This window comes from Miniopterus natalensis, chromosome 3, assembly GCF_054644295.1.
Source record: "Miniopterus natalensis isolate mMinNat1 chromosome 3, mMinNat1.hap1, whole genome shotgun sequence".
Taxonomy (NCBI): domain Eukaryota; kingdom Metazoa; phylum Chordata; class Mammalia; order Chiroptera; family Miniopteridae; genus Miniopterus; species Miniopterus natalensis.
The window spans coordinates 92,559,972-92,574,807 of record NC_142083.1 but is presented as its reverse complement, the minus strand read 5'-3'; the positions used below and the strand labels follow the sequence as shown (position 1 = coordinate 92,574,807).

Genomic DNA, 14,836 nt, shown 5'->3' with positions numbered 1-14,836 from the left:
AGAAGAAACTGAGTGTGGTGTTTGATCAAGTAGGACCTGGCCTTTGAGGCTGGGGGTGGTCGCGTGCCTTGTGGTCCCTCAGCCTCTGTGGGCAGAGACAGGAGAGGCTGTGTCAGTGCCAGGAAGCATGCATGTGGACTTCACTTGCTTCCGTCATCCCCTCCACCCCATCCCCCAAAGCTGCTTGCTCCCTGCCCTGCCCTCCAGATAAAGGGGGTTGGCGGAGTCTTCCCAGCGTTGCTGCAGTGTCATGGAGCCACCACCACAATGCACCAGCCTGAGTGGGAGAAGGGGGAACAACCAGGCAAGGGGGGCCTCAGACTGGCATCCTTCCCTCCCTTGGAACTCCCAGCCCAGGGGCTCCTCTGGCCTTGTGGTGGCGGAAAGGGGTTTCTCCAGATGAAGGCGAGCCTGGGCAGGAAAAGTACTCCTCCTTCCTCGGCCATTTCATACTCTTCGCTGACCGGTCCCCACTCTGTGCTGACATTGGCTTTGAGCTGAGGCCCAGCTCAGTGCCCTCTCTAATCTGAATCAACGGTTATCATGTGGTTTTTATTTTTGCCCCTCGGGGTAAGGGAAGAGTCTTCCAGAAGGTTCTGCCTTGGACATTCATAATTGAGCCGAGGCCTTGTCCTGCCCCTTCCTCCTTTCCCTAATCACGGCAGTGTCTAGCCCAGTGTTGAACAGATTGTAGTGTTCTGTCTTATTACAAACAAATAAATAGACTTTAATTGGTCACATCCTGTCTTGCACTTTGGACCATTTCCTGTGGGGATTTGCCCCCTTGCTAGGGCGGTTGCTTTGGGCGGCCTAGGAGCTCTTTGTTGCTATCAAGTCTCGAGGATGGCTTCCAGCCAAAAGAACCAATTGTTTTGTGTAGCCCATTCTGCCAAATAATGCAGTCCTGGAGAAGAGCACAACTGGGTTCTTTTTCTAAACTCAGAAGATCCTCAAGCAGGTGTTCCCATTTGTTCAGGAGTCATCTTGGCTAGCTCTAGGCCTTGAGCTAGGGCTGGGTCCCCTGGGGTGTGCTATCCTGGCTTAGAGAAGGCTCGATTGGTGACTCAATGCAGTGGTCAGGTAGGAACCCTGGGCCAGTGCACTTTGTCACAGGAGCCTGGGGGACCGGGACCCCTGGACCAGGACAACCCATCATAGGAGCCTGAGGCTGGGCCAAGCCCAGGACCACGTGCTTCCAGCAACTTCTCCTTGGAGCTTCTGGCCACCCTGGGAGCAAGGGGTCATGCTTGTCACCCCATTAAACAGATCAGGAAAACTAGTTCAGGGGCCAGAAGTTAACCAGGAGGCACACAGCTCTTGAACAGCCCCTCCAAAACCTGTGTGTATACTGCTCCCTGAGAGCGGAGCATCACCCAGACAGCCCTCTGCAGGACAGGGCCTAAGGCATCTGCAGAGTTGGGTGTTGGAGAGCCCATGGGGTTATGTGGGGGCCAGTATTGAATGGAGGTCAGTGAGCTGGTTTTCTTGTCTCTTGAGTCCTAACAGTGTCCTGGGTACTGTGAGTTATACTCTTATCGAGGCAGATACATCTTAATGGGTCAGCTTTAGGGTTAAGGAGTGACTCCTTGGAGCCCTTGGTCAGTTGTGGCCAAGTATCAACTTGCGGGGGCGTGTAGGGGTAGGGATTGTGGTGACCGTTGCCCTGAAGGCAACTGTGCCCTTCCAGCTCATTGGGCTTCAAGTACAGGCTCCCAAGGGCTACAACTCACTCCTGGTGGGCTAGTTCCAAACCCCCTGGCCATTGAGGGAATAGGGTGAGGGTGCCCCAGGTTAATCAGTGTGCATTTCCACAAATAGCTGCTTGTTTGAGGCCTTGGATGCTCCTTCACATCAGCTCTCTGTCCCCAGCATGCCATAGCCATGGTTTTTCCACTTCTCAGCCTCTTTGGAGTGCTTTTTAAGAAAGCTTTGGGAGATTTAGTGAAGAACTGTTTAGACACCAACTCAGCCAGTTTTCTTTGGGGTTGACATGCTGCTGCAGCAGATGTCCTTCCCTGGGGAAAGACCTGGGCTGTGGTTGGTTTGCCCTCCATGCTGCAGCGAGGGTGGCCCAACGGGGTGAAGGATGTACTTCCAAGGTAGCCTGGAGGTCAGACATATCCTCCTCTGGGGTGGGTTGGTTTCCCACTGTGTGGGGGCTCCTTATGTGGACACTGACATCACCACACACACATACCCCTGCTGCCCCCCCCATACACACACGAAGCTACCAAGCCTCCTCCATGCCAGAAGTTATGCCATGTCACTTCTACCACATTCTATTGGTAAAGGAGAGCCAGTCCCCAGTCAAGGTGGGGGATTCTACACAGGGCCAGGTTACCGGGATGTGGCCCAGTGGAGGCCACCATATCCTGGGCATCCCAAGATCCAAACCCTGGGGGCAGTGTGTGTTCTCTGAGCCTTAGTTTATCAAAAAGTGAGGGGGTGGTGATCATCTCCAAGGACTGAGTATTACAGCTTCTGGCATGGTCTCATTTCTGCCCAGTGCCTGCCTGGACCTGGGCAGCTCCCTAATGTCTGTCTTGAGCAATGGTCCATCAGATTGCCCCATCCTCAGCCTTCTGGGGGAGTGAGTGTTGCGGCAGTGGGAGAAGGCAGCTATCCTTTTTGACACCCCATGGGACTTGCCTTGTGGACCAGCTGGGTGGCTACATCCCTCCCACACCTGCCCCAGTCACAGCTGGAATATTCCGACACCTGATCTCTCATTGCTCCTCCTTCTGGGACTGCTCTCTAGCTACTGTAGCCACAGACTCCCACCAACCAGGGCCACACCCATACTTATAACAACCTGAAAACAACCCAGGGACCAAAGTCTCCAGAATCTGCCATCCCAGGGTTCTATGAAATGTCTGAGGTGAACCAGAGTACAGGAGCAGGGAAGGGGCCTAAGGGAGTATTCCCCTGAGTATGGAAGGAACCCAGCTGTCCTGGTGTCCAGACTGTCATTGATACTTTAGGTGGGTCCTGACAGGAGCCCCGCAAAGGGGTAGCTGAGCCCTAGCCCAGCCCAAGCTACCAGGACTGGAAGTCAGCCAGTGAGGGTCACTGAGGCCAACCTCTGTCCTCCCATCCTGTCCCCCACAGGGCTGAGGCCTAGTAACAGAGACCAGGAGTGATTCTGCCCCAGGGGACATTGGACACTATCTGGAGACACTTAGTTGTCATAATTGGGAGGAGGGAGCTACCTAGTGGGTAGAGGCTACTGATGCTGCTAAACATCCTACAACACACCTGATGGCCCCCATCACAAGAATGATCTGGTCCCAAATAGCAACAGGGCCAAGGACACAGAAACTTGCTCTCAGGAACACACGTGCCAAGGAGCTGTTTCTCTAACTGAAATGGCCTGATGACAGACCAAGGGACTGATGTGCATGTGGGCCTTGGCTTTTATTGAGATTAGACCTGCGGGCTCCCCAGCCTCTTGGGAGCCCCACTCTCTGCTCAGCCTGGCCTCCCAGGTACAAGTGGTTTACTTGAGTTGGAGCAAGCTGCAAGGGCATGCCCAGCCTTCTATTTTTTTGTCCTTCCCTCAGGACCTCCTCCCTCTCCTCAAGTTTTCCCAAGGCTGCCCAGGCTCTGATGCTGGGCAGCTGCAGGTGTCTCCGTCTGGAGGGGCTACTGGTGGGGCTGAGCCCTTTCTGTCTGGACCTGCCTCCGCCACGTCCTGGGTCACCTTTCCCTTACTTTCCTGAGTTGTGAGAACCAGCCCTGGCACTTGGATTCCTATGGCCTCTCCAGAACCCCAGAGCGGGTTCTCTTGCATAATGGACAGGTGGACTCCTCTGAGGCCTCCCAGGACCTCTTGGGCCTGAACCCCAAGACTTCAGGGCCACCAGACTGGGAGGGAGCACTCTTGGCTGGATCCATGCTGGAACTGGATGCTGAGGAAAGAGGGGAGAGAGGAGTCTCTCAGAGGGCCCTAGGGGAGGCTACCAGCCTATCTTATCCTGTGATACCACCTTCCAGAACCTGGTGTCCTTTAAAATAGGAGTGGAGGAGGTGAGTCTCTTGAAAGTTAATCCATGAAGGAGGGAGGAGGGGAGGAGGAAGGAAACATGGTTCAATTTGGAAGGGCCCTTACCTAACCTAAACCCTTCATTTTACAAATGGGAAAACAGGCCCACCCCAGAAGTATGGGAACTCATCAGTTGCAGAGATTGGACAGAAACCCAGGAGGCTTGAGAGTGGAAAAGGGTCCATCTGCATCCATCTGAGTCTCCAACCCAACCCTTCTCTGGGTCTTCCCCTTCCTGCATCACCTGGACAGGTGCTCACCTGTATTTCCCAGGCTGTCCCTGGGCAGTTGAGCTTCCAGAAGGGCTGAATGGTGGCTGTTACCTGGGTTCAGAGTCCCCTGTGGCAGGTCCAAGGGCCAGGCCATACCCTCAGGCCATGGGAGGCAGCCCCCGGCCATGAGACGACCCAGCCAGTGGCTCTCACACTGGCCAGCAGGCTGCATGTGACCTGGCAGGTAGAGTGCCAGGCCCCGGAGGTGGCGCAGTCGGAAGTTCTTGGGCTTGCTTCCCTGGGCACTGGGGCACTGCTGCTGGGCCCCCAGCCCTCCTTCGTAGATGTTGGATGGTGTGTCGGGGTGACTGGGGAGTCCTTGGGCCCAGCTCACGGAATCTGTGGAAGGGAAAGCAGGAGGGTGGTGGCCAATGGGCCACAGCAGCCATGATGGGAGAACAGAATAACATGCTTGTGATGGGCTGGCTCCACGTCAGCCTGCCAAACCTCAGCTTACCTACCTATTAAATGGGCAAATTGTCCCTGCCTCCAGCCTCCCCTGACCCAACATATTACTTCTCTTTCCTCTCCCAGGCAACAGGGAGGTCTGAGAAGCCTGAGCCTTAGCACCAAATTCTCTTCGAGGACTTTAAGCCCTTCTGCCACCCCTTTTTGCCCCCTACCCTAGAAAGAGCATTCTGATGCTAGTATAGGAATTTCACAGTGGGTCCAGAATCACACAGTCAAGGTCACACATCCTGGACCAGTGGCCATTAATCTCTCCCAAGTATGCGTGTCCTTTGTGGCTTTGGGTCCAGGTCAGGACAGGAGGACATCTTCCTTCCTGGCACTCCTCCCCACAGCCCGCACCTTCTCTTATGTGCAGCTCAGAGAACGCACAGACCAAGGCTTCCATTGAGGGCCAGTTTGGTGGGGGAGGAGTGGCCCAGCCTCCTGTGCAGCAGGGTTCTGCTCTCCCCTGCCTAGGGGCTGGGTCTGCAGGTCTCCCTTGGCAACTGGCTATGTGATGTCACAGGGAAGATTTCCAGCCTTCCTGGACCCCCTGAGTTTGGGGTAGGATTATGCCCAGGACCGGGACAGGGTGGGAAGAAGACAAGGGAAGGGGACAGAACCCTAGGGGAGGTCCCTGGTCCTTCTGGCTTGGGACGGGTCACACAAAACAGACTCAGTTCTTCTAGGCTCAAGAGTCTCTTCCAGAGGTGACCTCATATGATCTCAGTTTCCTCATCTGTGGTTGGGAAATGAGGTTTAGGGGCACAAAGAGTGAAACCTGGGTCAGTGCTTTGAGCATGCTGATAAGGTGGTTCTGAGTGACTGGGTAAGTCACAACTTTTTTTTTAGTCATAACTTATTTAACCATCCATTTTCCCATAAGTAAATGACAGGGTATTGTGTGCCTCATACCAAGTGTGAGGAAAGGCATTATAGAGGAACTGCAGCTCTCAAATACTGCTGGTGGGAATGTTAAAAGGCACCGCCACTTTGGGAAACAATTTCTTAAAAAGTTAAACTTTCAAATAAAAGGCATCGAGGTCGGAAAGAAAGAAGTAAAACTTCCATTATTTGCAGATGACATAATAACTATAGAGCGAACCCTAAAGAGTCCATGAAAAAGATATTAGAAGTGATAAAGGAATTCCATAAATTAGCAGAATACAAAATATTCAAAAATTGGTTACATTTTTAAAAATTTACTGTTGAAAGTATTACATATGTACCCCCCATTGATCCTCTCCACCCCACAACCACTCTACCCCCAGGCCTTCCCCATACCAATGTCTGTGTCAATAGGTTATTCATATAAGCATATAGGTTCTTTGATTAACCTCTCCTCACCCACTCCCCAACCCACCTTCCCTCTGAGATCCCTCAGTCTGTTCCATAGAAATCAGTTGCATTTTTGTATACTAATAACTATCAGAAAGAGAAATTAAGGAAACAATACCATTTACATTTGCATCAAAAACTATAAAATAGTTAGGAATAAATTTAACCAAGGATGTAAAAGACCTGTACTTGAAAAATTATAAGACATTAAAGAAGATACAAATAAATTGAAGCATATACCATGCTCACGAATAGGAATTTAACATAGTTAAAATGTCCACACTACCCAAATCAATCTATAGTTTCAAAGCAATCCCTATCAGAATACCAATGGCATTTTTTACAGAGCTAGACAAATAATCCTAAAATTTATATGGAACCACAAAATACCCTGGATAGCCAAAGCAACTTTAAGATGAACAAGCTAGGGTAGTGTTTCTCTCTCTCTCGCTCTCTCTCGCTCTCTCTCGCTCTCTCTCGCTCTCGTGCCTTGCCCCCTTCTTCCCCCAGGCACTTTACCTTTGCCTTTCTCCTATGCTCCTTCTTTTGACTCTGTAACTTGTTTCCTGAGCCCACGCATCCCAGCTGGCTCACTTTTTCTACCTCTGTGACTTTGTAAATAAGCTTTTGCTTATAAAAAAAAAAAGAGCAAAGTTGGAGGTATTGTGCTACCTGATATCAAACTATACTACAAGACTGTAGTAATCAAAACAACGTGGTACTGGCATAAAAACAGACACATAGATCAATGAAACAGAATAAAGAGCCCAGAAATTAATTTATGGCAAAGGAGGCAAGAATATACAATGGGATAAAGACAAAGCCAGTCTCTTCAATAAATGGTGTTGGGGAAACTGACAGGTATATGCAAAAAAATAAAAATAAAACGACAACTATTATACACTATATACAATAATAAACTCAAAATGGATTAAAGGCTTTTAAATGTAAGACTTGAGCCTGGCCGTGCATTGCTCAGCAGTTGAGCATCAACCTAGGATCCAGGAGATTGTGGTTCGATTCCCGGTCAGTGCACATGCCCAGGTTGCAGGCTCCACCCCCAGTCAGGGGTGTGCAGAGGCAGCCGATGAATGATGACTCCCATCATTGATGTTTCTTTCTCTCCCTCTCCCTTCCTCTCTCTGAAATCAATAAAGATATATTTTAAAAAAATAAATGTAAGACTAGAAACCATAAAACTCCTAGAAGAAAACATAGGCAGTAAACTCTCTGACATGGCTCGTAGCAGTATTTTTTTGGATATGTCTCCTCAGGCAAGGGAAACAAAAACAAATGGGTCTATATCAAACTTAAAAGGTATTGTGCAGCAAAGGAAACCATCAACAAAAACACAACCTACTGAGTGGGCGATTATATTCACCAATGATACACTGATCAGGGGTTAATATCCAAAATATATAGGGAACTTGGCACCAAAAAGACAATCTGATTTAAAAATGGGCAGAGGACCTGAATAGACATTTCTCCAAAGAGGACATACAGATGGCCAATAGACATAAGGAAAGATTCTCCACATCACTAATCATAAGGTAAGTGCAAATTAAAATACAATGGGATATCACCTCACAACTGTCAAAATGGCTATTATCAATAAATCAAATGGTGAAGGTGTGGGAAAAGGGAACCTTTGTGCACTGTTGGTGGCATTACAAATTGGTGCAGTCACTATGGAAACAGTACGAAGTCCTCAAAAAATTAAAAATAGAACTATCATGACCCCACAATTCCACTTCTGGGTATTTATCCAAAGACACCCAAAACACTAATTTGAAAAGATATGCATCCCTATGTTCATTGCAGCATTATTTATAATAGCCAAGATATGGAAGCAACCTAACCACCCATTGATAGATGATTGGATAAAGATGTGGTACCATACACAGGGTGTCCCCCCAAAATGTATACACACTTTAATAGCTGATAGCTCAATTTTGAAAATGAAATGTATTTTAATAAGCACTGCCTTTATAATTTTTCAAAGTGTGTGTATACATTTTTGGGACACCCTTTATATATACTAGAATATTACTTGGCTATAAAAAAGAATGAAATCTTACCATTTGTGAAAACATGGATGGACCTAGAGGGTATTATGCTAAGTGAAATTCAGAGAATAAGTTAGATTTCACTTATATGTGGAATCTAAAAGAAAATAAATGAGTGAACAAAACAGGAACTCATAGGTACAGAGAACAAATTGATAGTTGCCAGATGGGGAGTTGGGAGACTTGGTAAAAAGAGTAAAGGGTTTAAGGACAAATTGGCAGTTACAAAATAGTCATGGGGGCCCTGGCTGGGTGGCTCAGTTGGTTAGAGTGTCCTCCCGATACACCAAGCTTGCAGGTTTGCTCCTGGTAAGTGCACATACAAGAATCAATCAATAAATGCATAAATAAATGGAACAACAAATTGATGTTTCTCTCCCCCTCCCCCCTCCCCCCCTCTCCCCCCCTCCCTTTCCTTCTTCTCCTGCTCTTCTCCTTCCCCTGTCTCTCTCAAATAAATTTTTAAAAGTCATGGGGATGTAACATACAGCATAGGGATTATAACATCTATGTATGGTGTCAGGCAGGTACTAGATATATTGGGGGGGGGGCTCTTATAAGTTGTATAAATGTCTAATCATTGTGATATACACCTGAAAACATAATATCGACTGTCAAATGTAATGGAAAAATTTTTTTAAATGTTAAACTTTCAATTCTCTCTATTCACAGATGATATGATCTTATGTAGAGAAAAATTAGTTCACACTCAAAATTGAGCTAATTAAACTATTAGAGCTAATAAAGTTTAGCAAAGTTGCTGGATATAAGATCTACACAAAAATTAACTGTATTTCTGTACACTGGCAAAAGGATAAAAAGAATAAAACAGGAGTAAATTTCACCAAGGAGTTGCAAGACAACACTGAAAACTAAAAAACATTGCTGAAAAATTAAAGAAGACTTAAATAAATAGAAAAATATTCCTGTTCATGACTTGAAGACTTAATGTTTTTAAGACAGCAGTACTCCCTGAAGTGGTCTACAGATACTTTGAAAATCCCAACGGCCTTTTTATGCAGAAACGGGAGAGCTGATCCTAAAATTCGTGTGGAATTACAAGGGAGTGCAAATAACCAAAAACAATTTTTAAAAAGAAAAATTTAAATTTAACCAAAACAGTGTGGAACTAGCATAAGGATAGATACCTCAACCAATGGAACAGACTAGAGAGACCAGAAATAATATGGTAAATTGATTTTCAATAGGAGTGTCAAGACTATTCAATGGGGGAAAGAATTTCTTCAACAAATGGTGCTGGGACAACTGGACAGCCACATGCAAGAGAATGAAGTTTCACCCCTCCCTCACACCATACTCAAAAATTAATTCAAACTGCATCAAAGACCTAAATGTAAGAGCTAGAACTATAAAACTCTTAGAAGAAAACAAGAGTAAATCTTTATTATCTTGGATTTGGCAATGAATGATTAGATATGACATCAAAACCTCAAATAAAAGAAAACATAAATTGGATTTCATCAGAATTTAAAACCTTTCTGCAGCAAAAGGCACTATCAAGAAGTAAAAACCTATAGAATATGACAAAATATTTGCAAATCATATATCTGGTAAGAGTCTAGTATGCAGAATATATATTCTTACAACTCAACGACAACAAAAGACAACCCAATTAAAAAATGGTGAAGTTGAATAGACATTTCTTCAAAGAAGATACACAAAACTGTCAACAACCACAAGACAAGATGCTCCACATCATTAGTCATTAGGGAAATGCAAATTTAAACCACAGTGCGATACTACTTCATACCCATGAGGATGGATATAATTAAATTTTTTTAAATTGACATGTTAATGAGTATGTGGAACAACTGGAACCCTCCTACACTGCGGGTGGGAATGTAAAATGGTAGAGCCAGTAATGTACAAAAGTTCAAGTTGCTACACATCCTTTTGAGCTTTCCGCACTGTCAGGCTTTTTGTTCATTTGTCGTTTCAGCTGTCCCAATACCTGCCTAGCAATGTGGCATTGTGGTTTAATATGCATTTTTCTAATGACTAATAACCTTGAGCATCTTTTTCTTTGCTTATTTGCCATATATCTTCTTCTTTGAAATATCTTTAAAATTTCTGTCCACTTTCTAATTCGATTGAGTTTTGAGAGTTCATTATGTATTCTGGATAAAACTTTTCATCGGATGTTTTGTGACTATCTTCTAAACTGTGGATTATCCTTTCATTTTAAAAGTGTTTTGAAGAGAAGTTTTAATTTTTGATGAAGTCCAATTTATTTAAAAAAAACCATTTTTTAAAGGATTACACTTTTGGTGTATCTAAGAAACCTTGCTTAACCTAGTCACAGAGTTTTCTAGTTTTCTTTTAGGAAACTTACGGTTTTAGGTTTTGTGGTTTGTTTTTAACTTAAAGATACTTTATTGGACGCTTGATATAAACAGCAGCTCTCCGTGAGGTGACAGTTTGAAGTTTTATATTTAGGTAATTGTGGGGGTTCATTTACTTGGATTTCCAATTCTTTCAAACCCTTTATTAAAAGAATAGTCGTTCTCCACAGAAGTGCTATGTCACCATTGTCGTACTGACCATATGTGTGGATGTATTTGGGGACTCTGAACCTTCCGTGCACTTACGGGTCTGTTACTTCGCTAACACCAATACTGGCGCGGAGGACAACCCAGCCGTAGGCAGTCTCTGCTCTTCCCCCTCCTCCCAAGCTCAGCTCACTTCACCTCCCAGTCGCCTGCGCTCCGCCACAGCAGCCCTAAGGCAGGCTCCCCCGTGAGCCCCCAGCGGATCTGGCCGCGCGTTGCCCACCGTTCTCACCCAGGAGTCTTCCGATGCCTCGAACACTGCGCACAAATACTCCCCTTGTTACTAAGACAACAGCAGACGCGCGAGGAGCGGGGCGGATTTCCGGCCGGTTGTGAGAATGAGCCGGTGCGCGTGCGCGATTCCAGGCGGCCGCCCGCTCGCGGAAGCGCGGTCAGCCCCAGCCTTCCACGGGCAGTTCGGAGTTCTGCCCCTTAATGCTGCGCGCTCTTCCCGGGAGCTTCCGCCCCCGGAGCAGCTGGCAGTTTACACACGCCGGAGAGAAGCGTGCCGGGCAAGGGACGCCCAGCTTCGTAACATCGTACTTTCAAGAGGAGTTGAGGAAATAGGAAGCAGTGTGTAGAGCACCTAGCATACCTTCAGGCGCATAGCAGGTGCTCAGAACGTGTCAGCCAGTGCCAGGTGTCTCTCTGTGAGAAGTTGGAGGGGGCTTGGACGCCCTGCAACTCGGAACTCCCCGTAGGGCGGTAATCCCACGCCTCCCTCCATGATTCCTTAACTCCCTTGCGGGCCGCCCATTCCCTTGCGCATGCGCACGCAGTTCGGCCGCTTCGCCAGCAGTCCTGTTTGGCCCCTGCTGCGCGCCGTTGGGAGCTCCGTGCGTTGCTATAGAGACACTGGAGCTCTTAGTGGGGAGCTGTGGAGACTACGGGCTTGTGGGCACCGGAGCGCCATGTCCTTCCGCGACCTCCGCAGTAAGGCAACCCTTCCTCTTGTTACCTGTGGATGTCCGGAGGTACCCGGGGTCCGGCCCGCCGGGTCCTCTTGTCTGAGCGCCGCCGAGCCCCTCTAGGGCCTCTGCGCCTCAGGGACGTCCCGGTCCTCTGCGGCCCCCCAGGCTGCGCGCCCCAGCCCTGGCTCAGCACTTCCTGCGATGATGGGAAGTTTTGTATCTGCCGCTGACTGTGGCTAGTGCGGGCTGAGGAAACGAAGTTTTAATTTTATCTGATTTTAATTGATTTGTGTAGCCACTTCGCTACGGAATTGGAAAACGCAGAGGCCGTTTTGAGGTTGGGTTAGGTTAGAGCTCAGAGAAACTAATACTAAACCCGAGGAGGGGACTGCTGAAGAATAACGCGGCTAACGTTGTTTCGAATTTTTACAATCTGCCAGGTAGTAACTGTTCTGTGTGTGTGCATCATTTTACTTACATCCCTGAATAACTACGCTTCTGTATTTAGAGATGAGGAAACGGGCACAGAGAGGACACACACAGTGGTAAGAGCTGGCGCTGGAGTTTGAATTCGGGTTGACTAACCTCCAAAGCCTTCATCCTTTCTAAAGGGGTAGATGAGGAGAAGGGAACCCCAATGCCTTTGCTAGAAGGTTGGAGAAGTGGAAGAATGGGTATAAGAGAATTAGTTATTACTACTTTGGGGGACGTCTGTTACATTTTACATTCACCGTCTCGTTTTAGTCCTCACTTTAACAGTGAGGTAGGTTGTATAAATCCTGGGTGAAATATGTGAGGCACAGATGGGTAAAGTAGCTTACTTTAGGTCACACAACCAGAACTGGGCGGAACCAAGGATCCTGGCTGTGTGGCTCCGTTGGTTGGAGCGTCGTCGGGTGCACCAAAGGGTTGTGGGTGCGATTCCTGGTGGTGCCACATACCTAGGTTGCAGGTTCCGTCTGGGTCTGAGCATGTACGGGGCGCCCCGTACGGGGGACAGCCGACCCATGTTTCTCTCTATTCCCGCTTTCCCCCCTCCCTTCCTCTCCCTTTCTCTCTCCCTTCTCCTCTCTCTAAAATCAGTGAAGAATATTCTCGGGTGAGGATGAAAAAAATCTCTTGCCTTTTATATAATGTTTTCTGAATCAGAAGCAGTTCAGCTAACTGGCTCCACCTGCGTAGATGTAGCAGGTGATTTCCAATATGGTGTCATCTGAGGGGCCTCTGAAAGGCCAGTTTTTTAACTGAATTGCTGGTGCCTGGAATTTCACCATTAAAGATTGCCCTTTCAGTTATGGGTTGCTTTTTTTCTACAATGTAAATATACAGGAAGACATATCACATTTTGTTAATACATCTATTAGCACCATAGTGTGAATTATGCCCTCTGGAATTTGAAGGTTCTTGGTGACTATATGTTGTAGAGACAAGTTTCTCTCATAGCAGTTTAGAGAGAGCACTCTGCCCAGCACATTTTGCTCCGTGGTTAGAGTGTCGGCCAGTGCTCTGAAAGGCCCCAGGTTCGATTCTCGTCAAGGGCATATACCTCCATTAAAGGCTCTATCCCTGGCCCTGGTCAGGGCATGGGTGGAAGGCAACCAATCCATGTGTCTCTGTCACATCAGTGTTTCTCTCTCTCAATCTCTCTCTCTCTAAAAAAAAAAAAAAAAAAAAGGGAAAAAAAAAAAGCAATGGGAAAAAAAAAAATAGAGCACTCTACTAGGGGACATTGACTGGAGCTGTATTGGGAAGAGTACAAAAAAGATTTCTGAACATTTTGACATTATATGAATGCTATACAATTGTGCAATTTACAGTAAGAATCTTGCTCATTTTGACAATAATGTTGCAGAATGAATAGAACTTAACAACTGCTTAGTGGGAAGAAGTATTTAGGCAATGCCTGACTATATGGTGGGAAGGCTGCTGCTTTATTTTCCATCGTTCTCTTCAGATTTCCCAAAAAGTAATGACAGAGGCCCTCAGTGCCATTGCTCCTTTCTCTGCTCATGCTTTCTCTTCTGTTGTTTGGTGAAATCCAACCTAACCTCTGATGCCTGGGTAGCTTCTTTGTGAATGTTGTTGGGACACTTTGAACATCTACCCTCAAGAAGAGTGAGGACAGACGTTAAATAGCCATGAGCACACTGAATATAGATCTTGGCATATTGTGGGAACTCAATAAGGTTAAATAGGTTAGTGCTAGTAAGGTTAGTGATAGCAACCTCTGGTATCATCAAGTGTTAGTATGTGTTTTTTAATCTGTTTTATAATAAATCTAAGCAGTGCTCTGTAGTTCAACCATTCTCTTTAAGGTTTCTCAAGATATAGTAAAGCTAATCTTTAAAATTTGTGTTAGTAAGGTCCTGTGTGCTCACTAAAAGAAAAAAAAGAGCCCGGCCAGTGTGGCTCTGTGGTTGAGCATCAACCTATGATCCTGGAGATCCAGGTTTGATTCCAGGCACATGCCCAGGTTTCTGGCTCAATCCCCAGCAGGGGGCATGCAGGAAGCAGTCGGTGACTCTCATCATTGATGTTTCTCTCTCTCTCTCCCTCTCTGAAATCTAAAAATAATTAAAAAAAAAAAAGACAACTCAGAAAAATGAACTTTACCCTACTGCCATCACCCTCCATAATAGTCACTGTTAACATTTAAAAATATTTTTATTTATGACATTTTATAAGACCAGGTATTTCTCATTTTGAGTGGTAAGAAGATATCCAAGATAGAAATGAGATATTAAAGAGAGAAATTAAATTCACTCCCAATCTCTAAATCCCATTTTAATGTACAGCTTCCATTTTTCCCAGGAAACTTAAGTGTTTTTCAGGAAGCAGATTATTTTAAGTTTTATCTACTTTCTTATTTCCCTCTTAGAGAGTTGATAAGTAGTCCCTAATACTGTCAATAGACTGGAAATAAGAAGGGAAAGCAGAGAAAGTAAGTTAATGAGTAGTTGCTGCTTGATGATGAATTGACTGAATTGTATTTTACCTTGGACAGATTTCACAGAGATGATGAGAGCCTTGGGATACCCTCGACATATTTCTATGGAAAATTTCCGTACACCAAATTTTGGACTTGTATCTGAAGTTCTTCTCTGGCTTGTGAAAAGGTTAGAATTGCACTTTGTTGAGGTCTAAGGATGAATACTCAATTTTATTTATTAGCCACCTAGAAACAGGA

At 46.2% G+C, this 14,836-nt stretch overlaps 2 protein-coding genes across 7 annotated transcripts in view; one reads left to right on the top strand and one right to left on the bottom strand.

Moving 5' to 3' along the window:
* The window catches only part of IFT38 (intraflagellar transport 38), a 49,211-nt gene that overhangs the window by 1,628 nt on the left and 32,747 nt on the right, over positions 1 to 14,836 (top strand). The window contains exons 1-2 of one of the 5 annotated variants that reach the window (XM_016211355.2): positions 11,255 to 11,671; positions 14,654 to 14,765. In XM_016211355.2, coding sequence (XP_016066841.2) covers positions 11,506 to 11,671; positions 14,654 to 14,765 — 278 coding nt within the window. In that variant the 5' untranslated portion in view covers positions 11,255 to 11,505. The other 4 variants (XM_016211356.2, XM_016211357.2, XM_016211359.2 and 1 more) reach the window with 4 other exon arrangements.
* On the bottom strand, positions 3,746 to 5,170 carry C3H16orf90 (chromosome 3 C16orf90 homolog). Of its 2 annotated transcripts, none has more exons than XM_016211365.2 (3): positions 5,125 to 5,170; positions 4,303 to 4,653; positions 3,746 to 3,908 (listed from the first exon to the last, which is right to left on the bottom strand). In XM_016211365.2, exons 1-3 carry the CDS (start codon positions 5,168 to 5,170, stop codon positions 3,751 to 3,753), a joined length of 555 nt encoding a protein of 184 aa, XP_016066851.1. In that variant the 3' UTR covers positions 3,746 to 3,750. The 2 variants fall into 2 exon arrangements, with proteins under 2 accessions (XP_016066851.1, XP_087671253.1); XM_087815127.1 differs by having other exon boundaries at positions 5,155 to 5,170.